A 26,136-nucleotide genomic window follows, 5' to 3' on the forward strand; every position below is an offset into this window, starting at 1 on the left:
CAAACGAAAAGCCGTGGGTGGTGAAATGGGGTGGAACAAATGCCGAAAGAACTCTTGAATGTTACCAAGCAGGGGATTTGTGTGGGAACATGAAGATGTTTCCGACAATTCCGTGTTGGTTTTTATTCATCAATTTAACACATTCGAGTACATACCATATGCTAGACACTGTCCCAGGCACAATTTTAAGTAGGATTTGCTAATTCATTTATTGCGAATTTACTCTCTCTGCCCTCCACGGAACTTTTCGTTCTAGGGCAGGAGACGGTCAGTCAGCCCGGTACCGGGACAGGTTGGTGGTGAGCAAACCTGGAGGGTGGATTGAGGCCGGGGAAGACCAGAGGCCGAAACCAACTAGGGAACAGTGACCACTGTACAAAACATAACGGAAGACAGGTTTCACGGGCCCCAAACTAGCAGAAGTCGGAGTGGAATGGGGAAGCGTCCAGGAGGGACATTCGAAGCCCCTAGAATGTTGTGAGTTTTAGAGTGTGGAAAGTTGCGGCTGCAAAAATGATGTGCTAGGTTTTGATGAGCTGAATTTAACAGTTTGATGGACACCATGTGTAGATATTTTCTGAGATCGGCCTTTCTGAAACTTTGGTGGTGTCAGAATCACATGGGGAACAAAAGAAATACAAAGGTCCAGGGCCTAGTCCTTCAGCCAGCCTGGGCCTCTGTGTTTTTTATTAGCTCCCCTGGTGGCACTGACACGGCAAAGTTTGAGAACCACCGACTTAGATAACCACAGATACAAGCCTGGAAAGAGGGAGGAGCTAAGGGCTGGAGATGTATATTTTGGAGTTTTTTTTAAAAAGTGTTCATTGAGACTTATGGATGGACCAGCTCTCCCAGCTGATGTGGATAAAGGGAGAGGAGAAACCAGAGGACAGTGAGTGGCTGCGTGGGTGCCGCGGGTGGGGAGGCGAGGAGGAGCCTGTAAGGCGGACACACGGATTGTTCAGCGTGAGGGCAAAGTGCAGAGAGCTCAGTTTCCCCTTAACTGGAATGTGGGCTCCATGGGGACAGACCTCGGGGTTACCTTCACCTAGCATTGTGCCCAGCACTCAATAGGCACTTAATCAATATTTAGTGACTAAATCAATGCATGCATGCATGGTTTTCACAAGGCTAAAGAGAAAATTTTAGGACAATATAGGCAATCATATTAAATGCAGTAGCCTGAGGTCAAAAGGGCTGAAACTTACGGGACTGCTGGTAGATTTGGCCAGAAGGAAGCTATTGCTATAAGAGAGACGGGGTAATTAAGTATAAGCAGCGAATTTAGGCTCTGCTGTCATTTATAACACTCATCCTGAGCAGCTGATGAGCAGTTAAAGGCCATATATATATATATATATATATATAAAAGTACAGATATTAAGCTCTCCAGCCTTCATTGTGCCCTGTTGCTCTGTTGATGTCCCCCAGCTGCCTCCCTGAGGTTGTGCGTCTGATAGGAAGAAGTGGCTCTCAGGAGTCTCATAGGTTGGGGAGGGGTCTCTTGGGGAGCTGGAGGTTGGAATATAGACAAAGACAACCAAATGCTAGGGACATGTCTTCAGTAAGCTGCAAAATCCACTTTCCATCCTCAGTTTTTCAGTGATGGTTTGCTCCCCAAGAATAGATATAATTTCTAGAAATTGCATAAAAATATAAAATCCTACTTTTAGATTTGTTAAAAGCTTTTCAATGCCAGGCACACATTTCCTTTGAAAGGATAAATCTTTGTGTCATGAGCAGAGATGCTTATTAACCTGCTCTCTGGGATCTGCGTGTTCGTAGATGAAGCATCCAGCCTTTCTTGTATTTTCAAATGTCATATCCAACTGCCTTTTAATGAAGATTCATCTGTTCTTTTCACACTGTTAGGTATGGTCTGTGGGGATAGACGTTTTTCAGTCCACGTGAATAGAGCCCATTACTGGTAATGGAAGTTTCGCACGTGCCTGTGGAGGCGAATATGCGTTGAAATAATTTACGTTTAAACTTTCACAGTCACTTTTATTTCGCTGCCTTACGATTTCAACGATGATCTCTTTTTGTCCCCAATTGCTGTTTGACATTGATGGTAGGCGTTTGGTGATGGGTCCAAAGTTGTAACCTGAACGGGTGTAAGTATTTCTTTCCTCTGTTTCAGCTGAGAAGTTTTGAGAGTGAAATATTCACAGCCATTAAGAGACCTCCAGTTTAATGTCTCATCATGGTCATTCTGTAGTTCATATTAAGTCCACAGCACTGAAGGAAGTCAACAAGTGGACTTTCAGACTTCAGATCTCTGGCCATGGTGTTGGCCATGGCGTCTCAGGATGCTCACAACTTCTTCCAGCCTCTCTCTTCCTGGATATCTCGGGTATATGAAGCTCTCCAGCAAGCAGGAGATGTGTTATCTGCCTCGTTGGTTAACTTAAGCAAGCAAGACTCTAAATTGAGTGACAAGCTAGACCAGGACTTAGATGACATTCAGATTCAGGAAGCTGACTTTGAGGATGAAGCACAAAGCAATGATGGGGGTCAAGAGGACACGAACTCCTTGTTTCTTGAAGTGGATCATTTTTCTTGTTGTAATAGTGATTTGCAGGACTCTGCCCAAAAGTCAAGCCCTAGACTTAGCCAACATGCAAAGGACTCATGTTCCATTATATCCAAATGGCCCAATCAGACCCGTGATGACCAAAAGCCACCACATGTGCTTTCTTCTATTGCTGAGGAAGAACATTACCTTGAAAACCAAAGGAGTGACCTTCAACATGGCTTTGAGAGCCAGCACTCTGGTACTTTAGAAAATGTTTATGGAAAAAAGCAAGGTAAGCTAGCCAGTAATCATTTTCTCTGGGTTCTGCCAAAGGACATTTCTGCTCATTTTATTTTGACTTGCTTTAGATGTCATATGACTTTTATTTTTCTCTCTCTTATACCTTTCCATATGCTGGCTTTTTATTGAGAGTTGTAATCCTTAGGAATATTTTCAACATATAAAATTTTGAAATATCCGTATTTGTGGGATTCATATTCCAAAACAAAAGTTGCAAGCAAGTGAAATGTTGAAAATGAGTCTGTGGGTTCTGTTTGAGAGGCCCCTTATGCATGTCATGCTTTTTAAAATATCTTTTAAGCTGTTCTCTTTTTTCCACTAGGTTAGGAATCTCTAGATGTTACTATATTATTCAGTGTGAAATCCTGTGCAAAAAGCCATACTTGTTGCAAAATTTTTAGTTGATAACACTCCAAGAACACTTCTCACAGTATTTCACTGAGACGTGATGTGAGATGACAGTAGATAGAAAATCTTTGAAATAAGAATAGCTTGATTTTCTTTTAGCCTTGAATGGAAAGGATATATTTAAAACAAACTGCCTATAAAGCTTTATCCTGTCAGAACTGAGCATATAATGGGCCTTCAATAAATGTAAAATGCATGCGGTGAGGCTGTAATTAACTCTGTAGAAGCAGCTGTAGTATGTTCTGGATCTTTTCACACTTCCAATACTCCAAGCTGGAAGTAAGGGCATCCGCCTGGCTAGGGACGGAGGGGTACGTGCTCTGCAGAGAAAGGCGCTGGGTGTGTATGCAGGATGTGTGGTAATACAGAGCTCACGCGGGCTATTGGATCTTTTATGTAATACAAAGGTGAAGTAATTAATTCTCTTATTAGGGGAAGCAGACATTTCTGGACTATTTCATAATTTCTTCATCTATTTTCATGATGCCTCTTACCTTTATCTTTTTATTTATCGCTGACAGTATTGCAGATGTCCTCCATTACCTCCCCCCTTTGCCCACTTCTACCCAGCCCCCACCCCACCCCAGGCCTTGCCCGCACTATTATCTGTGTCCATGCGTTATGCACATATGCATATATGTTCTTCGGTTAATCTCTTTCCATCCCCTCCACTCCCCACCTCTCTGAGACCCCTCAATCTGCTTCCATGTCTCTGGACCTATTTTGTCTGTCAGTTTATTTTGTTCACTAGATTCCACATATAAGTGAGATCATGTGATGTTTGTCTTTCTCTGCCTGGCTTATTTCCCTTAGCATAATACTCTCCAGGTCCATCCATACTGTCCCAAAGGGTAAGAGAGCCTTTTTTACAGCTGCGTAGTATTCCATGGTGTGAATGTCCCACAACTTTTTATCCACTCACCTTACTGATGGGCACTTGGGCTGTTTCCAGATCTTAGCTATTGTAAATTGCACTGCTGTGAACATAGGGGTGCAGATATTCTTTCTGATTGGTGTTTCAGGTTTCTTAGGATATATGCCCAGAAGTGGGACCACTGGATGAAATGGAAGTTCAATTTTTAATTTTTTGAAGAAACACCATACTCTTTTCCACAGTGTCTGCACCAGTCTGTATTCCCACCAGCAGTGCACTAGGGTTCCCTTTTCTCCACAGCCATTTGGCAGGTGTGAGGTGACACCTCATTGTTTTTTTTAAATTAATTTATTTTTTAAAATTTTATTTCTGTTTAAAAATACTACAGATGTCCCTTTTTCTCCCCAATGACCCATTCCACTGTCCCATTCCCCTCCCCAGCCCCTCTCCCCACCATTGTTCGTGTCCTTGGGTTGTGCATATATGCATATAAATTCTTTGGTTACTCTCTCCCCCTCCACCCACCCGCCCTCCTCCATCCCTGACATTCGTCAGACTCATCTGTGCTTCCATGCCATTGAATCTATTCTGTTCATCAGTTTATTAAGTTCTTTAGATTCCACGTATAAGCGAGATCATGTGATATTTGTCTTTCTCTGCCTGGCTTATTTCACTTAGCATAATATTCTCCAGGTCCATCCATGCTGTCCCAAAGGGTACGAGATCCTTCTTCTTTACAGCTGCGTAGTATTCCACGGTGTGAATGTCCCACAGCTTTTTTATCCACTCAGCTACTGATGGGCACTTGAGCTGTTTCCAGATCTTAGCTATTGTAAACTATGCTGCTATGAACATCAGCTTCTGCACAGCAAAAGAAAACAGCCTCAAAATACAAAGGAACCCCACGGTCTGGGAAAACATATTTGCCAAAGATGTATCATTGTGGTTTTAATTTGCATTTCTCTGGCGATTAGCGATGTTGAGCATTTTTTCATGTCTCTTGGCCATCTGTATGTCCTCTTTGGAGAAGTGTCTATTTGGGTCCTTTGCTCATTTTTTAATTGGATTGTTTGTCTTTCTGGTGTTGAGTTGTATGAGTTCTTTGTATATTTTGGAAATTAACCCCTTATCAGATGTATCATTGGCGAATATGTGCACTACCAGACATCAAACTATACTATATGGCTTTATCTTGTTTAAGGAAATGTTTTATTCGGATATATTAAGTTTTGGAAAATGAGGAGACATTTTCATGTCCTTTTTACGCTTCCTTGATATTCTTACTCAAGTTAAAGTAATATTAAATGCTAGAATAAATTGGTGAAAACAAGGTAGGCTGGTATTCTTTCTGAATCTGATAAATGATAAGTAAGTACAATTTCAGGTTTTTAAAAATTATCTGTAGAGATAATTCTGGAAATATCTGGGCTACCAACAGGATTTCTTAGACTTGACTTGAAAAATTGATTCCTCTTTTAGAAAATTCTTCCTCAAGTTGAACTATATTTAAAAATTTTAACATAAATTTGACTCAATAGATGCTTAACAATTCTTTTGCCAATTTCTGTAATCATTGTAATAATCCAAAGGCATTGTAATAGTCTAAAAACAATTGTTTTCATTTGTCCATTCAGGAGATGCATATTCACTAGATTGTAGCCTCCGGGAAGGCAGGGGCCATGTCATAGACTCATTTCTGTATCCTTAACATCAAGCACAATGTTACGTATATAATAGGACATCAAATAATAATTCATGTTGGAACAGCAGCAGGATGTAAATACTGTTATTCTCACTTCACAGTTGAGAAAATCGATGCTTGGAGAGTTTGAGCATATACCCAAGATCCACATTAAGAAAGAGGCGGCGCTCAGGAAGTCCGATTCTAGAGCTTACACATACACGCTCCCTTTTTTCCTTTTAAAGGTACAATTTACAGAGAGTAAAATTCACCCTTTTTAGTGCAGGACCTGTGAGTTTTGACAAACGCGCATAGTCTTGTAACCACTGCCACAATCAAGGTACAAAACAGTTCTACGGCCTCAGAAAAATTCCCCCAAGTCCCTTTGCAGTGAATCCTTTCCCCTACCTTCAGCCCTGGCAATCGCTGGCAGTTTCGGTCTCTGTCGTTCACCTTTTCCAGAATGTCACAGAAATGGAGCCGTGCAGTTCGCCGCCTTTGGAACCCGGCCGCCTTCGCGCCGCACTCGCCGTGGCGACCGGAGGGCCGTCCGCCGCGTCCCAGCGGTTTACTGGGAGGAGCATCCCTCGCGCCAACGCCCCGCTGTGCTGCTTTATTGGTTAGTTGAGGGATGTTTGGGTTGTTTTCAGTTTTTAGCAATATGAGTAAAGCTGCTACCACCCCATCTGCAAAACAAGTTTTTGTGCGAATGTAAGTTTTTATTTCAATTAGGTAAATAGCTAGAAGTGGGATTGCTGGGTCATGTGGGAAGTGTATGTTTAACTTTATAAAAGAAACGTCACTGTTTTCCAAAGTACCGTTTTGCATTCTCAGAGTGATCTATGAGGTTTCCAGCCGCTCATATCCTCACCAGCACTTGATGGTGTTATTTAAAAAATGTAAAGCCATTCTTAGAGGTGTATCGTGGTAGCTTACGTTAGGAGGTAATTCTTCATTGGTCTCTTGCATTTTTGCATGTCCTGAGAGCACAGTCACAGACATCTTTTATTTTGGGTTGTCTTTTCAAGGACATTTGTAGGACAAAGAGCCTTGGAAGACATGGTGTCTCCCTCCAGAACAGGGGGAGATCTGTTTGCTGTCCATTCTAATGTGCCTCTCTTCAGGGCAAAGCTTAAGCAGACTTGCTTGCAAATGCTAGAGGTTTCCCAGACTTGGTGTCCCCTGGCTGTGACATACACTTACCGCCCGCGCAGAATCTGTCCCCGCAGGCCCTGAAGGATGGGGAACCAGCGCTGCTCACATTGCTTGCTGTGCCCTAACGCATTGCCATCCTTTGTCTTTGACCTAGAAGTCTTGGGTCTTCCACCAGTGTCCCTAAAACTGTAGCAGGCTAATTTGTTAGTATGCAAGTAGGGTAAAACCTCAGACCCTTTGTAGGTTTTAACATCCCAATTGGCTTTACTTTTCATTCCCCTAGTAACTAATGACTCTGAGCATCTTTTCATGTAGTTATTTGTCATGTGTATGGCTTTTGGGGGAAAGTCTTCAAATCTTTTGTCCACTTTTATTGAATTCTTTTCGTTTTTGAGATTTGAGAGTTAAAACTGTATTCTGAATATAATCATGTTACTTTTCAGATATACGATTTAAAACTATTTCCCCCCAGTTTGGGGGCTTGTCTTTTCATTCTCTTAACAATGTCACTCAAAGAACAGAGATTCTTAGAGGAGATCCAATTTATCGAGTTTTCTTTTACGAATTGTGCTTTTGCTATCACATCTAAGAAATCCATATAACCTAGCGTCAAAAAGATTTTCCCGTTTTATTCCAGGAAATTTTTTATATAATGCAAGGTATAGACTGTAGTCCCCCACCCCCATATAGATGTCCAATTATTCCTACACCATTTGTTGAAATTACCATTCTTTCTCCATTATGTGCTTTGACATCATTGTCAGTAACCTGTTATCTACATAGGTAGATAATGTTACCGGACTGTACATTTCCCCATTAATCTATATTTGTATTCTTTCTTCAATATCACACTATCTTGTTTACTATTGCTTTATAATAAGTCTTGAAATCAGGTAGTGTGAGCCCTCCAACTTTATTATATTTTTAAAAATGTTTTGACTATTGTAGTTTATTTGCTTTCCTCTATAATTTTTGGAATAAGGTTACTGATTTTTTAAAAAATTGTTAGAAATGTAATGGAAATTATGTTGACTCCATAGATCAGTTTGGAGAGAATGACATGCTAACAATGTGTTTTTCAATCCACGAACATGCGTATTACTTTAGTTCTTAAATTTTCTCCTCTGTTTTGTAGTTTTCAGCCTACAGGTCTCACACCTGTATTTTGTTAGATTTATAACTAAGTATTTCCTTTTGTTGGAGACTATTATAAATAATACTTTAATAATTTTTAATTTTCAATTGTTACTTGCTAGTAGATAGAAATACCATTGATTTTTGTATCATGACCTTGTATTCTACAACCTCCCTAAACTCACTGATTAGTCCTAATAGCTCTTTTTTGTAGCTATTTTGGGATTTTCTATGTGGACGATAATGTAATCTATGAGAGAAATGACAGTTTTATTTCTTCCTTTTCAGTATCTATGCCTATGATTTCTTTCTTGACTGATTACAGTATATTATCATTTTGAATAAGAGTGGTGAAAGTGGAACTATCTTTGCCTTAGTGGAAAAGCTTTGTCTTTCACTGTTACTTAGTAGTTAGCTGTAGGTTTCTGTAGATGCTCTTTATTATATTGAAGAAATTCCCTTCTATTCCAATTGCTGAGCGTTTTTATCAAAAGGGATGTTGAATTCTGTTCAGTGCTATTTTGCATCTGTTGAGCAGATCATATGATTTTTCTTGATTAATCTATTGAAATGAATTACAGATTAATTTTTGAGTGTTCAACTAGTCTTGCATACATGGGATAAAACCCACTTGGCCATGATATACTACCATTTTAATATATTGCTGGATTTGATTTGCTAGTGTTTTGTTGAGGATTTTTAAAAATATATTTTCATTAGAGATATTAGCTTGTAGTTTTGTTTTCCTACAGTCTCTCTGGTTTCGGTCCCTGGGTAATGCTGGCCTTATGAGTTGTGAAATGTTTCTCCTTTCCTATAGTTTAGACAAATTTGTGTTAAATCAGTATTATTTATTAATTAAATGTTTGCTAGAATTTTCCAGTGAAGCCACATGAGCTTGGAATTTTATTTTGTGGAAGATCTTGAAATATAAATTCAATTTATTTTATTTATTTTTTACTTGACACGTTTTTATTTTTATTTTAGCCTTTACACCCCCCTCCCAGGCTACCTGATGTCTCTCCCCCTCACCCAGCTCTGGAGGCAGCCCGACCCCATTTCGTGCTTTTGGGGATGGGGAGTGGGAGTGGGGGACAATTCCCACTGGCCCTCCAGGAGACCAGGGGACTGTACCTTTAGAGCTTATAAACCTGCACTAGGACTGGGGCCAATACCTCATTCCACCAGCTGGGTCTGGCTAGGACATGGGCTATGGGCAGCGCTTAACACCCCTGGAGACCCACAGCCTGTGGACAAGAGCCACCATCTCCATCCCCACTGCTCAGGACTTGGGAAAGAGGGGGACAGGAAGCATGCCAAGGCCTCAGAGGTACCTGCCACAGATCAGGGCTCACCTGAAGGCAAAGAACCAGGCGGGTGAGATTCTTGAGGTGCCTGTCCCCAGCCAAAACTCCCAGCCCTTCCCCTGGAACTGTACACCTGAATCCTATATAATTTTATTAATCAATGTCACCCCAATAAATTCAGTAAAAGAAAATAAAACAAAAACCAAATTCAATTTCTTTAATATGCATAGGAATGTTCAGGTTATAGGTCTTAAGTGATTTTTGGCATTTTTAAGGTTTTTTTCCTTTTCATCTATGTCGTTAAATTTATGGACATAATATTTTCTGGTTATCTTTTTACTGCTTTTAAGGTTTACAGCGATCTCCTTTATTTTCGGGTATTGGTAGTTTTTGTCTCCCATTTTTGTTTTTTCTTTTTACAGAAGGTGGGGTCTGTCTGGGTAGAAGATTATATTGGTTTTCCCTTAAGGAGTTCTATAATGCCTGAGAGACAGTTATGTGTAACAAGCTGCATAAAAAAAGTTTGGGTAAAGTTACAACAATTACGTACATGATAGCTTTGGGGGTGATTTTGCCAGAGGTGGTCAGAAAAAGTTCCACAGAACAGAATTTGTAGGACTGCAAACTGAGCACAGGTGACATTTGACAGGTGCATGGAGGAAGAAGGCATCCCAATGGAAGGAGACGGCATGAACACACATGTGGACAAGCCCGGCCTTCTCAGGGATGGGTCATGAAGCTAGAGTTTAGGCTGCAGTTGGGAAGGTTTTTGGCTTTTCATGTTAAGGATTTAGGTTTTATTCTGTACAAGTTGGGAATCTCAAAAAGATCTTAATCAGGAGTAACACCAACAGAGCTCTGTTTGAGAAGGACAACTCAAGCATCAGCTTGGAGGCTAAATGGGAGGAAAAAAATAAATGTTAGGGAGCTATTATAATAGCTTGTCAGAAGAAACAGTGTAAAACTGTAAATATATATGAGGAAATTCTTGCCATCACAATTATTTTTATTGTTAATCCCCACCCAAGGATATGTTTTCCACTGATTTTTAGAGAGTGGAAGGGAGGAAGGGAGAGAGAGAGGGAGAGACATCTATGTGGGAGACACACATCAACTGGTTGCCTCCCACATGCACCCCGACTGGGGCTGGGGATAGAACCTGCAACCCAGGTACATGCACTTGACCTAGAATCGAACCTGGGACCCTTCGGTGCACAGGGCCGACACTCTAACCACTGAGCAGCACTGGCCCAGGCTCTTGTCATTATTTTGATGTTGCTCCCTGAAAAGGGCATGTAAAAAAGAGTCTTTGACAGGGCTCTGTCGGGGCAGTGGAGCACCGGCTCATTCCTGGTAGGTGGAGGGAGAAGTCCAGGTCTCCCTCTTGGCCTCCTCAACACTTGAAGGGGTGCTCCTCATGAGTGCAGGGTAGGGACGGGGGTTCTGTTTCCCCACATGGTCTGCACTATTACAGAGCTGAGAGTAGCCTTATTACTGCTGGGCAATGGTGAAAATCCTGAATCTCCACTAGACCTCTTTTGACACCACCCAAGCTGGGAGGGGCAGAGGCGCCTCATCGCTTCCCAGTATGTGTGGGGGCCCAGGCTCTCCAGGCGGTCTCCTCGGATTCTGCGGGGGTGCAGATGCTCATCACCAGCCATCAAGGAGCAAGTCCTGGACCCCTGTGCAGCCTTCTCTGCACTGCCTGGTGAGGGTACTGAGGTGCCTCATTACAGGCTGGTGAGGATGCAAGTCTAGGCTCCCCACTTGGCTCTGCTGGTGTGGGCGAGGACAGGGAACACAGTGTCTTCTGTGCTCTTTGGCTGGAGCAGAACATTTATTGTCTAAAAGTTTTCTCTTTTGCTAGGCTGCCCTTTCCCGGGTCCTTTGCGTAGAGAGAGCAGGCTTTTCTCGGGGCCTTTTTTGTCTGCGCCCATTGGCATTCCAGGGTTGCCAGCTCCTTCAGCTTCAAGGCTCAGCTCCACGAGGCACAGAACCGGGCACTCACCACCAGGTTTTCCCTGAGTCCCTGGTCCCAGCCCGTCTGCCTTCTTCTCGGCACTGCTCAGTCTTCTCTCCTTTGTCCTGTATACAAAGAAGAGAAGGGTTCTGTTGGTTGTAAGCAGGGTGAATAATAGAGAAAAGAACATCTATTCTGCCTTCCTGGAAGAGTCTTTGAATTAGTTCTTCCTGGCATTAGGATTTTAAATCCCACCACTTTTCTCCATTTCACAGTGAAAATGAGAACAGAAAATGAGCAAGGGTGGTCCGTGTGCACAGGTAAACCTGGGAGAGACATTTCTCTATAAAGAGAGGTCTCTTAGGGTGCCCTTTTCAGCTAGGCAAATATTTATCGAATGCCTACCGTGTACAAAGCACTGTGGGGAGTAGGCCTCTCCTTCACATTATTGAAAAGCTTATACCATTTGCTTAACATGTTCCAGAAGATGCAAAAATGTTTGTGATGCCCTTTGGTGGCTCTTTGCTGGCAGTGGGAGTTGGGAATGCAGTAGGGACCTAGAATGAGACGGTCCCCTAGTCCCAATTCACTGGTGACTTTATAGATGGAGGAGCTTTACTAAGTTGCCTCTAAGAAGCGTCCATCGTTTTCTCTCCCTGATGTGATAGAGCCCACTAATTAATTCTCTTCAAATGCCTACAGCAAAATAACAAAAGCTCTTATTCCTTTTTTTCCTTAAAATATTTAAATACCCCAGGACCCTATGAAACTGGGATAAGGGACTGGACTCTCAGCTCTATGAATGTTCAAACACTTTTTTTTGGGGGGGGGGATTTTACCTGCTAGTTAACAGCCTTAAATTATGTTCACATGTTTATTTTCTCCTTTATACCAAGGGATCACGTCAGACACAGCACATGGGCTGCTTTGCAGTCTATAGAGAGATGTATGTGGAGATATACTAGGAAAAGGCAGCATTTTAATCAGTGATTTATATGCGCTTTTTAAAAAGCCTTGTCAAGCCTGCTTTTCCCATTTAACCTTGAATTCTTTTCATAACGCTGTCTTGATTTTATGTTCCTTAATGTGCCATATTTTTCTCCACAATAGATTTTAAGCTAAATTGGCCTAAAACAAGAGGGATGCTGAATGCTTTTTGTAACCATGGAAACATTTCTGGGCACTTACTGAGGACCTGGTTGCCAATAGTAATGTAGCGGAGAAAATAGATACACTTCATTTAGCAGTTGCCTATGATTAAGAGGCAGAGAGACTCCTCACAGTGCCATATCAAGATTGGCTTTTCGGTTTAAAGATCCAAATCCAAAACACCAACTTCTCAGTCAAGAAGCAGTTGTGACACCTTTGATATGTATTGGGAGAGTTCTAATTGCATTTAAAAAAATAATCTTTGTTTTCAGTTTTTCACCTCCTATTTTTTTTTTTTTTTTGAGGCTGTGTTTTAACCACATGTATTTGTTTCCAAGAAATATGCTCCCCGTTTCCTGAAATAGCCTGCTAATGGAATTAATGTGTTCCAAGCACACTGGCACATAGGACTTTAGAAACACTCTTTGGCTACATGCAATGTATTGAAAAAGTAGAACAGTAGGCTTTGAAATGAGGGTGGAATAATTTGACTGTTGAATCAGATTGTTCCATGAGGTTAGTATGACATGGAGGGGAAAATCCTACAGTGTTCCTAGTTGCTGGTTGGTCTCAAGCTTTTATGGACTGAAGGTATTTTGTTCTGTTGACGCTCTTAGGATGACTCGTGGCAGTCGAGACTAAATGGTCCCAGGGAATGTAATGCAGTTGATTTATAAATCATACAGGCTTCATTGCCTTTCTATAGGACGCGTGACTGCACATAAAGTGTTGCATCCTGCCGATCCTTTATTTGTAATACTGGCACTTTGCTTTTTCATTGCACAAGTGCTTTCTTGAGAGTAAATCTATTCCTGGTTTAATTTATCTTCATTTGTTAGGCCTTCATTTGATAGCAAATGCATTCATGTTCCTTGGTTGTCTAGAACTGTCCACGGAAAAAGGTTCAGTCGGAAAAAGCTTCAGATTTGTTTTCTAAAAGCTTTATGAGGTTAATTTTCTCAATATGTTGACTTGCACGTTTTAGAAACAATAGGTATTAATGAACATGCTGAAAGCTGACATATAGTTTTCAGGGTCTTGACACTCAGGCAAGGACTTTGTTATTGCCATTTTATTTATTTTGCAATGTTTGTCATTTTTAAAGGAAATTTCAGGCATGTAACAAAATCCTACATGGACAGAAGTTAGAACACATAACTCGTACACATGATGAAAATACTGATTCAATTTTACCTTGATTTCTGGGTGTTATAACAAATGCTAGAACATTTTTTAAGGGCAGGTTTAAAGTGAGAAAATAAAGTCCATTTTCTATTTTCCCATTCTTACCATCATTAGGAATGGATTATAGGAATTAGAGGTGACATACTACAAATAAGCTTAAATTCCATTTTAATGATTCTCAAAGAACCAGAATTTTTTTTTACATAATGGAATTTCTGATGATAAGGCTCAGGAGTCTTCCTAGCCCTGAGACTCAGGCGGTAATGGAGCCAGGCGCATCTTTCTTGCAATTACCTAGCCTAATGGTGAAGTTGGGGCCAGGTAGGAATTAGTAGCTTAAGAAGACCCCCCCCCCCCCAATTTATCTTGTTTCTTTTTGCTTGAGGGAGATTCTTACCTGTGTGTTTGTGTGTTGTCTATCTTTTTAAATACCACAGAAATATCCTGTTCTCTTCTCCCCCTCTTTTATTCTTCTTTCTTTGGTAACCCCCCCTTTCTCCCTCCCCTGGTCCTCTTTTCCAATATCCACTCCTGAGGAGAGAGAGTCTTATTTTTGAAAAAGAGCCTTATAGAGTTTCTGAGATGTGATTGTCTCTCTTCCCTTTGGGCTCTTGTGAATTCTGCTGGGGGTGGGGGAGGCCACTGCTAATGGAGTTTTTAGTGCCCTTTACATTGCCTAGTTTTTAAATTTATGAAACATTTCAAAAAATGTAGAAAAATACAGCATGATATAACAAACACCCACAAAACCACCATTTAACTTTGCCAAATCTTAACATTTTTCCATATTTAATTCAGATTTATTTTAAAGAAGCCATCTAGGACAGATATAATTGGAGTTCCCTGAGAAGCCCTCTTTGTTTTCCTTCCCTTCTCTCCTTACTAGGAGTAAAACAACTCTAAATTTGGGGGTTATGATTCTCATTGTATTTTTATTCTTCTCCTGCAAGTTTTTGTATCTATAAATTACACATACCATGTTTTAAAAGTTTACACAAGTGATATAATATTGAACATATTTTCCTGCAACTTGTTTTTGCTTCCCCCTCAATGTTATGCTTTTAAATTATTCAGATACATATAGGTTTGGTTTATAGTAACTGTTATATAGTAGCCCACTGTGTTAATTAACAAACCATTTATCAATTCTTATGCTGATCTAATTTATCCATTCTTGTGAACATCTAATTAATTTCAAAATTTTCACTATTACAAGTAATTCTGCAATGTAAATATATCTTTGAGCATATATAGTGGAGTTTATTTAGATGGGGTGTATAAAAGATAGTCTTTTTTGTAGGGCAGTAATTCCATTTGGGAGGGCTCCACCCTCATGACCCAATTACCTCCCAAAGTTTACCCCTCCTACTATCATCACATTGCAGGTTAGGATGTCAACATGTGAATTCTGGAGGATACAGACATTCGGTTCATAACTAAAGCCTTCCCTATCTTCTTTCTCCAGCTTCTATCACATTTCCCATATGCACATCTCCCTCCCCACCCTGCCTTTTTCTGGCAGTTAGTTGCTTCCTCTTTTGTGTTCCAACAGCATATTGCTTTTCTCAGTAATACAGATTTTACATTGTAATTTTTTTTTTTTTAACAAGTGTGTCCATACAAGTGTGTAGGCTCTTTGGTGGCAGGACATTTAGCACAGCACCATGAATAGAAAAAAGATGAATGTCTTAAGGAGTGAACATAAACCTAATCTTAGCTGTCACCGCTGTATCTGATTACCTTCAGGAAAATGATCAGTCTGTAAATATCCTATAGATTATATATTGTTGGAAGAATCTAGTCAAAAACACTCTCTAAGTTTCTTAACTCTTTTTTTTTTTTTTTGCTGTAAAAATAGTAAGTTTATTGGTTAAAAATACTGTCTTTGAAAAGTACCTTCCTTCTAGGGCATTCAAATAATTTGCATACTTCACTTTATTTTTATCCACACAGAAGAAACATGAGAAAACAGGAGAATGTATTATACATTTAACACTACATAACCAGTGCAAGCAGGCTGTCACTCTGGTGGGTCTGAGAAGGCGGAGGAGCCGTTCACTCAGGGTTTCACTTCTAGCATCATTCCAATCACTGGGGAAATTTAGGGTGGTGTCTATGGCTTCCTGGCCATCTAAGTCCCCAAGGAAAGGAGAGGAATTCAAGGAAGGAGCTTAAAATATTTCAAATAACTGTCAACATTTGACGGTGATTCTCCCAAAAGGCTCACAGGTAGGAAAGTTATCTGCCCTAATTCCTCTTTCCATATGTAAAGGCCTCGTTTACACTTGTGAATCAGCTGGGGATCCACCATGCTTCCATCCACAGATCCCACCAAATGCACGGAAGGTTGGATTCTCACTACCCTAAAGGGTTTCTCCCAGCTCCAAGGCTAACCTATAGTTGGCAGTGTTACTCAGGGTGGAGGGCAGACCATGGAGATAGAATGTCCCTTTAAAAAAAATAATTATTTTTAATCTTCACCCAAGGATATGTTTATATTGATTTTTAAAGAGAGAGGGAGGGGGAGAGAGAAACATTGATGTAAAAGAGAATCATCGATCGATCGGTTGCCTCCCGTACGTACATGCCCCAGCCGGGGATCTAACCTGAAACCGAGGAATGTGCCCTCACCAGGAGTCAACCCACAACCTTTTGGTATATGGGACAATGCTCCAACCAACCGAGGCCACCCGGCCAGGGCTGGAATGTCCCTTTTGAAGGCTCTTCCATAGGAAGGAGCATTTGTTTTTGTCCACGCTGGTCTTCCCTACTGGCTGGCCAGGCTCCTAGTCTCAGTCAGTACACAACAAGCTTTACATTCTCCTTTTCTCGCTTTGCACTTGTTAAAGAGTCCCGTGCTTGCCAACTGGCAGGACTCGAGCTTTAGTATTTACTCTTGCACATCCCAGTGCAAACTCCGGCTTAGCACTTTTGACACTGTTGGAAGACAGGCAAAAAGACAGGATCTTAAGATTTGCCTTGACCTTCCCCACCCAGCATTAAGGAAGACTTAAAAGGCAAGTGAAAATGAATTGTGAACGTGACTGTGTCAGCCTTCACTTGTCGTGGTTAGTTGTTTCTCTGAGATACAGGGCAGGGCACATGAATTCTGCTTCTGGGATTGAAGTAGGGGGCTCCCATTGTACTGGAGAGGCTACCATGGAATCACCATGTGTAGCAGCTGTAAACGGGCCCATCTCAGTCAACCTGGCAATAGTAAAACCACTACAATGTAAAGCCAATTGATAGGTCCCGGCAGCATCTCCTGAGCACTCACCAGGGACAAAAGATCAAGGGAACAATAGCTCTCCTTTGGCACTCCAGCCGTGGAAATGAAGTCATGATAGTTCAGTCCTCAGTGGCACAGCCCTGAGTCATTTTCACAAGAGGTGTCTCCTTGTCAAGAGATTTTTAGCTAAGATGGGAGAAGAGGTATATATACCAGAGAGGAACTGTCATTCAGTATTAGCACAGAAGAATATTTATTTTGCTGGTTATTGACTGAGTCTTTAAATTATTTCAGTTATATTTTTGGTTTATAGTTATGGCATTGATAATGGAATTCTTTTCAAAGTGGTAAGTATTTGACCCTCAAATGTGTTTCTGAAACTGCTGTGATTTTATTTATATTAACGTCTCATTTTTTTCTGGTGCTTGAGCTTCCTTGCTAGACTGTATAAACTCCTTAGAACAGGGATCATGTATTAACATTCCCTGTATCCATCCCATCCCCACTATATTTAGCACTATGACTTTCATATGTTAGGTTTACAATAAATGCTTCATAAATTAATTAGGGGGACTATTACACTTTGCCGAGGTTCTGGCGTAGCTTTGTCAGGCAATGGAAGACTCTGGAGACATGTCCGAAGAGTACTTGCTTGCTTGCTCTTTTGGCCTACCTGTTCTGTATTCAGGAATTTTTTAAAAAAAGAAAATTTGTGGAAAACTGATATTTATCAAGTATCTGTTTTATTAACAATTCTTTGCAGATCCAAAGGTTACATTTTTGGTGTAGGAATATAAATGTTTCCTCCTACTGGCCTGGGCAGTTTCTCTTCATCTCCCTTACTTGATCGTTAATATCTCCCCAACCTCTCAATGTTATCACAATCCAGGACTCAGCCTTTGGACTTGTCTCTTTTGTCCCACCCTATAGTTTCCAACTCATTTAGAATACAAGCTAGAGCCCTTTTAGTGGCTACCAGATCCATAGTAACCTAGCCCCATGCCACTCTCTGACCTCTTACTACCCTTTTCTCTCTTGCCAACTCTGCTTCAGCAACTCTGGCTGCTTCAGATCTTCTTCTAAAACACCAGCTGTGCTCCTGCCTCTGGGTTTGTACATGCTGTCTCCTCTGACTTGAATGCCAGTCCTCCAGATGTCTCCAGCATTTGGCCCCACACTTCCCTCACTTCTTTGTTAAATGGCCCTTCTCAACGGCCTCTCCCATCACATGAATTTTACTTGTACCTCCCTCCACTCTCCACCATCCCATCCCCTTTTATGGCATTCCCCCTGACCCTCCGACACCAGTTATCATGATTTGACCTATTTTCCTTGCTTGTCTGTCTGTCTCTAGGAGGGCACACATCTCCATTCATGGATGTGTCCCCTACATCTAGAAGTGCTTGCCTCATGGTGGAAATAAATATTTTTCAAATAAATGAATGCTTTTTGTTGGTATTTGTTATACCGTTTTCAGTTTATTCTGACAGCATTCATAAATTGAGTGACTGAATTTGCCATGAGATGCTTTTAGATTTGTAAAAAGAGAAACTTTAAGCTACTGAAATGGAAGAATTGTAGCTTTTCTTCATGTTTTACAAGGTATTAGAAAGAAATTGGCTAAAACGTTAATAGAAGAAATAATACTGTGGCAATACAAATGACTTTTTTTTAAAGCTTAGATTTTAATAGACAAACAGAATTAGCATGTGCTTATTTCTTAAAAGAAGCTGGGAACACGGAAGAAAACACACAAATGGAGATATTTTATACCTTTTTCCTCAGAAAAAAAATCAGTTTCATTTTCTGAATTATCACAGTGAACCATGTGTGTGTGAAGATTCTGGTCCTTGGAGCCATTTGGGTTCAAATGCCAACACTTCCACTTTCTTGCTGGGTGAGCATTGACAAATTACTTGACCTAAAGAGAACTCTCTTTTCTCACCTGTAGCATGAGGTAAGAGTATCTGGTGAAATGTGAGAACCTGCACCAAACCAGGCATGAAGTTAGGCATGTTGTTATTGCTGTTTTGTATAGGGTCTTTTGTAAATTGAAGATTGACCTAGAATCAGGTGATACATTTCCTTCTCCAGGTGATACATTTGCAAACATAGCCAGTCTTCTTTTGCCAGCCTGCTATGTAACCAGGCAGAAGCTGCAGGAGGGTCATGGGAAGTCCCCGGGTCCACCTTGGGTGGAATGTGCCCAGAGGAGGGGGCACCAGATTTCTTTCCTGGCGCCCCTGATGAAGATGAGCTTCCCACCGTATCACTTAAAAGTGCTGACGTAACAACCTATTCTAAACGGCGGCCTGATTATAATCCCATCAAAGACTATTCTTCCACCTTAGTGATGGAAGGAGACTTGAAACAATGCAATATACAGATGATGTATCATAGAATTGTACACTTGAAACTTATATAATTTTATTAGCCAATGCCACCCCAATAAATTTAATTAAAAAAAAATAATGCTATAATAACACCACCACCACCTTGGAGATTGGAATTAGTGGGAATTGATGAAGGGAATTTTTTTTTTTTTAATTTTCACCAGTGGACATGTTTATTGATTTTGAGAGAGAGAGGAAGGACCAGAGAGAAAAGAATCGATGTGAGAGAAACATTGATTGGTTGCCTCCTGTATGTGCCCCAACCAGGGATCAAACCTGCAACCTTTAGTGTATGGGATGACGCTCCAACCAAATGAGCCACCAGCCAGGGCAATAAAGGGAATCCCCCCCACCCAGCTTCAGTACTTTATTTAAGATACCATCAATTCCCAGAAGTACCATTATATTATACGTAATTGAGAAGGAAAAAAACTTTTCCAATTAAACTATAACAGAGTGTTTTTCTAAAATTTATACTTTTAAACTTTTTATGTTTATTGAAAGAGCTCTTTTAGACTTACTTAGATATGCAAAAGTTATTAAATATAACTTTACATATAAAAATATAAGCAAACTATACCACTTTGGGAAGATTACATAACTTTTCTAAGTCTCAATTTCAATTGGTTACAGAATTCCTAAAATATGTTCACTTTGAGCCCATTCTTTTCAATCTTTTAATTTATCAATTACCATGTTTTCAAACCAATTATCATCCTCTGTGCTAAGTATGTTGTTGATACACAGTTATTTTTTACATCTTCACTATTCACTATTTTTATCTAGACTCTTGACTACGATTTGGCTGTTTTTGATTGCTGAACACTTTATCAATTTTACTAGCAGGTATCAATAGAGAGATCCCCTTCCCCCTTAACTGATTTGTTAGCGATACACTGGATTAGAAAAGGCAGATTATTTTATCTGGATCATTTCATAGATCACATTAAAAAATTCCTGAAGAAACTGGCCTGACAATCTTAAGAGTTATTTCAACTTCTGGAGATTTCTTTATTTTCTGGCTCTTTTATTTAGGTGTATTGTAAAGAAGTTTAGAGAATCTGAGGCCTTTTAAAATCCTCACTGATTTCATTTCCTTAAAGAGGTTTTTCCCCCCTTCTCTAGTAGATAGGTAAAAAACAAACTAACATATAACCTCATGTTTACTGCAGGGTCTGTAGATATTTTTTCTTTATAACCCCCTCACCTTGCATCTTTTATAGAATAGCAGCTACAACCCTAGCACCTACCTGTCCTTTAGTTTTAAATCTTCTATTTATTTTTCTTTATTGTTGAAAGTATTACAGTTGTCCCCCTCTTCCCCCCCCCCCCACTGATCCCCTCCACCCAGCATCTACCCCTGCTCCCTCCCAGGTCCTCTTCACACTATTGTCTGTGTCCACAGGTCATGTATCTCTGCATCTAAGTTCTTTGATGCATATCCCCCCCACCTCCCTCCCCCTGCCTCCCCTCTGAAATTCGTCCGACTGCTCCATGGTTCTGTATCTCTGTATCTTACCAGCTTATTCTGTTCATTAGATTCCACATCGGAGTATTTTAAAATCTTTATTATTTTACAGATCTCTGTAGAGTTCCTAACTTTACCTGCATCTTCATCCAGAGAATGTTGTTGAACTGAATTCGGAGGGCTCAAGTTCAACGTTTTCCTCATTTCCCAAGGGGAGGGGAGGGCAGGGGGTGATGGAAGTGCCCCCTTCGCCTCCCCAGAAGCTGCCACATTTTCACTTACCCCTCTACAACTTGTTCTCACCGACCAGCAGCCCTGGCTCTCAGCAGAAACCGCAGACGCCAGCCTCGCACGCGGTGGGCTCAGTGTGGCCTGAGCGCGCCTTTGGCCGAGCGCGCAGCATCTCTGCCGAGGTCTCCAGTGGGCAGCATCTCTGCCGAGGTCTCCAGTGGGCAGCAGACAGCGCTCAGCGCCGGGCTGGGCATCTCCACTGCGCTGCAAATTTCGTCCCGACGGTCATGCGCAGTGCCCATGCGTGGCGCCGCCGCGCATGGGCACTGCGCAAGACCGCCGCACGTGACCGCCGCGCATGGGCACTGCGCATGACCGCTGCGCATGGGCAGCGCGCATGGGCACCGGAGCATGGCCGCCGCACAGACCTGGGAACCCGGGCTCCCCGCACTGGTATGTGCGGCTCGCGCCGCTTAGCGGTGGCCGCGGGTCTGGAAATTCACACGCATGCAGTTAACGGGTGTGCGCTGGATTGAGTTCTGAATTCTCAAATGCGGGTGGTCTGAGGAAAAGAAAAGTTGTGAAGGTTCACGCTCGTGAGAGGCGACCTTTTATTCTTCCTTGGGGTCTGAACTGTCTGTGGATTCAAAAACAAACCAACCCGTGTCCACTGACCGTCCGTGTGGGTGCCCTTCTAAGAGGTTTTATTCATGGGGGCGGGGGGGGGGGGGCGGGATTCTACGTAATCCTTCCCCTCCTAAAAACTCGTAACTCTCAAGCATTAGTACTGTTTTGCAAATATCTTTGCGGATATGCTATTATATAGTGTCAGTGGGTCATTGGGGGGGGGGGGGGGGTTGTTCATTGTTATGTTCAGAATCAAAAGGCAAGAATGAAATCTCCAGTCAGTTTTACCTCAAGCCCCGCTTTCTGAGGTATCACGCTGCAACAGCAAGGGGCCGTGGCGAAAATGAGCCCGGAAAATGTGGGTTTGAATTCTGGCCCAACCTCTTATTTCCTGTGTGACCCTGGGGCAAACCGCTTGGACTCTCTGGGCCCCAGTTTCCCATCCCCACTGCTGCCTGCCTGTGAATAGTGTGCGCTGCATGCAGGGCCTTTAAGGTCCTGGCCCGTGGGAAGCTCTCAGGGGACATTGACCGCGGGAGGGCCTGTCAGTTGAATATTCAGTCACAGTCTCTCTTAGCTTTTTTGCCCTGGGGGCTGTAGGGGTGGGAGGGGCGTGGTTTTTACACTGAACTTGTTCATCCCTTAGTGGTGCATGTTGGTGAAGTTTTTAACTTGGAGATTTTTTTTTTTTCCCCCCCAGATGGGCCATCTTTTTCAAAGTACCATTTATTGAACAATTTCTTCCTCCTGCCCCATTGATCTTTGTGAAATTGTAGAGTTCCCTTTATCATGGATCACGTTCTTCTGTCTGCTGATCTGTTTCAGGGATGCCTTATCGAGTCCATTAGCCATGGGTCAGTTCCTGTTCTCATACAGAGGCCGGTGGGGGTATTTTCTGTCTTTTTCCGAATTCTTTTATTGAGGTATAACTTATATCCGGTGAAGCGCAGTGGTCAGTGTAAGTGTACAGCCTGCAGAATTACACTGTTGTGATTACCGTCGGCATCTAGTGAGAGACCCCAGCCGGCTTCCTCGCGCCTGTTCCCTAAGGTAGCCGCAGCCCTAACTTCTGTCAACACAGATTAAGGAATTCTCTTTGTATTCCTAGTTTGGGGCTAGAGCAGATGATAAGTTTCATTGTATGCTTTTTCTGCACATATTGAAACAGCCATATGATTTTTTTCTCCTTTATTCTGTCACGGAGTGGATTTTATTGGTTGATTTTCAAATGTTAAACCAACTTCATATTCTTATAATAAATCCTACCCGGTTATGATGTGTTGTTCTTATATATGAAGGGATTTGAATTTCAAATGTCTTGATTATAGTTTCCACATCTTTTTGTTCATGAAATATATTGGCCTGTCATTTTCCTTTCTTGTAATGTCCTTTTCAGGTTTTACTATTGAGGGTGTGCCTGTCTCGAATCACGTGATTTGGGCAATGTTTGCTTCTTTTTCTGTTCTCTTATTATGCAAGTTTGGTGTTAGTTCTTCTTGTACAGTTGAGCAGATTTCACCAGGGAAGCTATCTGGAACTGGAGTTTTCTTTGTGGAAAGAAATTAAATAATTGATTGAATTTCTTTAATATATAATAGACCTTTCAGGTTTTCTTCTATCAGATCTTTTCTAATGTATGCTTTTCTAACATATTCATATAAAGTTACATTTCCTTAAAAAACACCACTTTACTTGCCACCCACAGATTTAATATGTTGTATTTTCATTATAATTATGCTCAACATATTCTCTAATTTTTTTCAAGTATCTTTCCAGTTATCTTTCTTTTATTGATGTCTGGTTTAGCTGCCCTGTGGTCAGAGGATATACTGTTGTAACTTCAATCCTTTAATATTTGAAATTTGTGTTGCTTTCTTTACTGGCACAGTATGTAGTCCATTTTTGTTAAACATTCCATTAAAATTTGAAAAGAATGCCTATCACGAAAGTGTGTGTATATACGTATATTCTCTCATTAGGGTAAATTGGTTAATCATGTTCAATTTTTATACAGTCTGATTTATTTTCAGTTACATTTATTTTAGAGAGAGGAGTATTAAAATCTTTAAATAGGATTACAGATTTCTCTATTTTTCTTTATATAATTTGAATTTATATTATTGAGAGTTGTTTTCTCTTCCTATTAAAAACACTTTATTATTATGAAATATTTTTCTTATTTTGAATAATACTCCTTGCCTTAAAGTTTATTCAGATATCAATAAAAATGTACCATATTACTTTTGGTTACTGTTTGCATGTTTGTTTTATTTTCTATCTATTTTTATAAAATGTAAAGCAGGTTTCTTGTCAATAGATACAGTTGGGTTTTCTTTACTTTTACCCACTATGACAATATTTATATTATAAGCGGAATAGTCAGCTCATTTACATTTAATGTAATTACTGATACAAGTGGGTTTAAAGCATTTTACTGTTTAATTTCTATACCCACCCTGTCTTTTTTTGTTCCATTATTTCCTTTCTTGCCTTTTGAATTAATCAAATACTTGCATTACTTCATTTTTAAATTAACTTTTTAGTAGTATATACTTTTAGATGACTAGGTTAGAGATTATAATATTTATCATTAAGTTTTAAAAGTCTACTCTAAATTTTATTACTTCCTGAGCAATGCAAAGACTTTGTAACAGTTTAATTGTATATATACACCTTTGTACTTTTGTGTTCCTGTTGTCATACCTTTTACTTCTACACATATTTTAAATCCCCAAGGAATTGTAATTAATATTTGTTTTTTAATCTGGTTGAGGTATAATTTAAATAGTTTACCACTTCATGTGTAGTATAAGAACCTCACAACAGTATATTCCTAATTCCTCCTCCCTGTCCTTTGTCATCATCACACATTTACTCTAACATGTACTCTAAATACCCAATATATAGCTATTATTTTTGCTTTAGTTACCTTTTAGAAAATTTAGAAATAAAATAAATTTTTAAACTTAACCTTCATGTATGTCATGTCTATTACTCTTCATTTCTTTATGCAGGTTTCCATCTGTGTTATAGTTCCTCACTCTGAAGAACTTAGAGTACAGATGTGCTGCAAATGAACTCTGGTTTTGTTTGTTTGAAAATGTCTATATTTCTATTTCATTTTTGAGATATATTTTCACTGGTTGATAGTTTTCTTTTTCTTTCAACACTTGAAATATGTCATTTCAATGGTCTATGTGGAAAAATTCCATGAGAGCAAGTTGAGCCTCTTCCCCCCCCCCCACTTCCTCATTTAGTACCTGTGGCTTTATCTATAAGATGCAGTGTATGGCTTCACATCCCAGTTTGGCCATGTTTCATATCTAATAGCAGTGCTTGCCAGAACGAATACAGACCTAATTGTATTGATGCGGGACCAGGCAAGAGAAATGGCTCTAACCACCTCGAAAATAGAGCCCAGTAAGGGGGACTGTACTCTGAGCTGAGAGACCTCACTTTCTTGTGTGGGGCTCTAGATCTGGGTTTCTCTAGGGCAGGGGTACAGAAATCATTTGGTCTGGCCCTGCCAAGGCAGCCGCAGGCAGGACTTGAAATTCAGTAAATCTAGGAGCTTTGTTTGTAGTTAAGTTTTAAGTTGATAATTTTGTATGGCTCACAAATGATGTTAATAAATATCCAAATGACCCTTGGCAGAAAAAAGGTTCTCCACCCCTGCTCTCAGGGTACATGGCAGGGATGGGTATAAGAGCTTCTTCATGCAGAGGCGATTCTGATTGGTTCCTGCTGATGTCTTGTGCGCTGTTAAAAAAAATTTAACATCCTTCTTCTACCATGTTACTGTGTTTTTTTAGATTGAAGCATGAGTTTGCCATTCATGGTATTTCAGTCCAGACTTACTTGCACTGTAGTAGTACTCTCAGAGGTGACATTTCACAGATCACCATCCTTTGGTTCTTACAGTGTCATGATCTTTCATGCTCAATATTATGCTGGGAGTTTAACTCTCCTTGACCTTCCCATTGAATCAGGCCTGGGTACCGATGGAAAACACAACTCAGAAATCTCAAGGCGGCCATGTTTAACTCGAGTCTTCTGTTCTTTCTGTTACCTCCCTCAAACTGCTCAGAAGAGACTTTCTATTTCAGAGAGAAACCTGTAGCTTGTGCAGTAGTGCAGATGGAAAACACAACTCAGAAATCTCAAGGCGGCCATGTTTAACTCGAGTCTTCTGTTCTTTCTGTTACCTCCCTCAAACTGCTCAGAAGAGACTTTCTATTTCAGAGAGAAACCTGTAGCTTGTGCAGTAGTGCATCTTTGAAAATAAGTAGTGCTCGTTTCTACTTACAGACTTCATTACTGTTGGGGTTTGTGTCAAATGTAAGATCTGATTCCTTAGGAAGGAGGAACCTCTGAGTTTTATTCTTATCTACTACTGACAGCTTTGATGCTCCATCTGAGCTGCTTTTTATTCCAGGGACGTCACTGTGCCATTCTTGGCCGGGCTGGGCTTTGGAAGGCAGAATTTGCTCAATTGGGTTGTCCCACCATATGATGCCCTG

At 40.8% G+C, this 26,136-nt stretch overlaps 1 protein-coding gene and 1 long non-coding RNA gene across 4 annotated transcripts in view; one reads left to right on the forward strand and one right to left on the reverse strand.

Annotated features, from left to right (window-relative positions):
• Positions 1 to 26,136, forward strand: part of SYT16 (synaptotagmin 16) — a 185,868-nt gene that overhangs the window by 99,243 nt on the left and 60,489 nt on the right. The window contains exon 3 of one of the 3 annotated variants that reach the window (XM_081131199.1): positions 2,141 to 2,807. The exons of 1 other annotated variant lie outside the window; for it this stretch is intronic. In XM_081131199.1, coding sequence (XP_080987325.1) covers positions 2,285 to 2,807 — 523 coding nt within the window. In that variant the 5' untranslated portion in view covers positions 2,141 to 2,284. Of the gene's footprint in view, positions 1 to 2,140; positions 2,808 to 21,400; positions 21,443 to 26,136 lie in introns of those variants that run through there. One more of the 3 variants, XM_081131201.1, reaches the window with a different exon arrangement.
• On the reverse strand, positions 10,360 to 21,353 carry LOC308554239. The gene is made up of 2 exons (XR_013998371.1): positions 21,041 to 21,353; positions 10,360 to 11,459 (listed from the first exon to the last, which is right to left on the reverse strand). It is a non-coding gene; the product is annotated as an uncharacterized lncRNA (long non-coding RNA).

The sequence above is a fragment of the Miniopterus schreibersii genome (genome assembly GCF_964146895.1).
Source record: "Miniopterus schreibersii genome assembly, chromosome: 1".
NCBI lineage: Eukaryota > Metazoa > Chordata > Mammalia > Chiroptera > Miniopteridae > Miniopterus > Miniopterus schreibersii.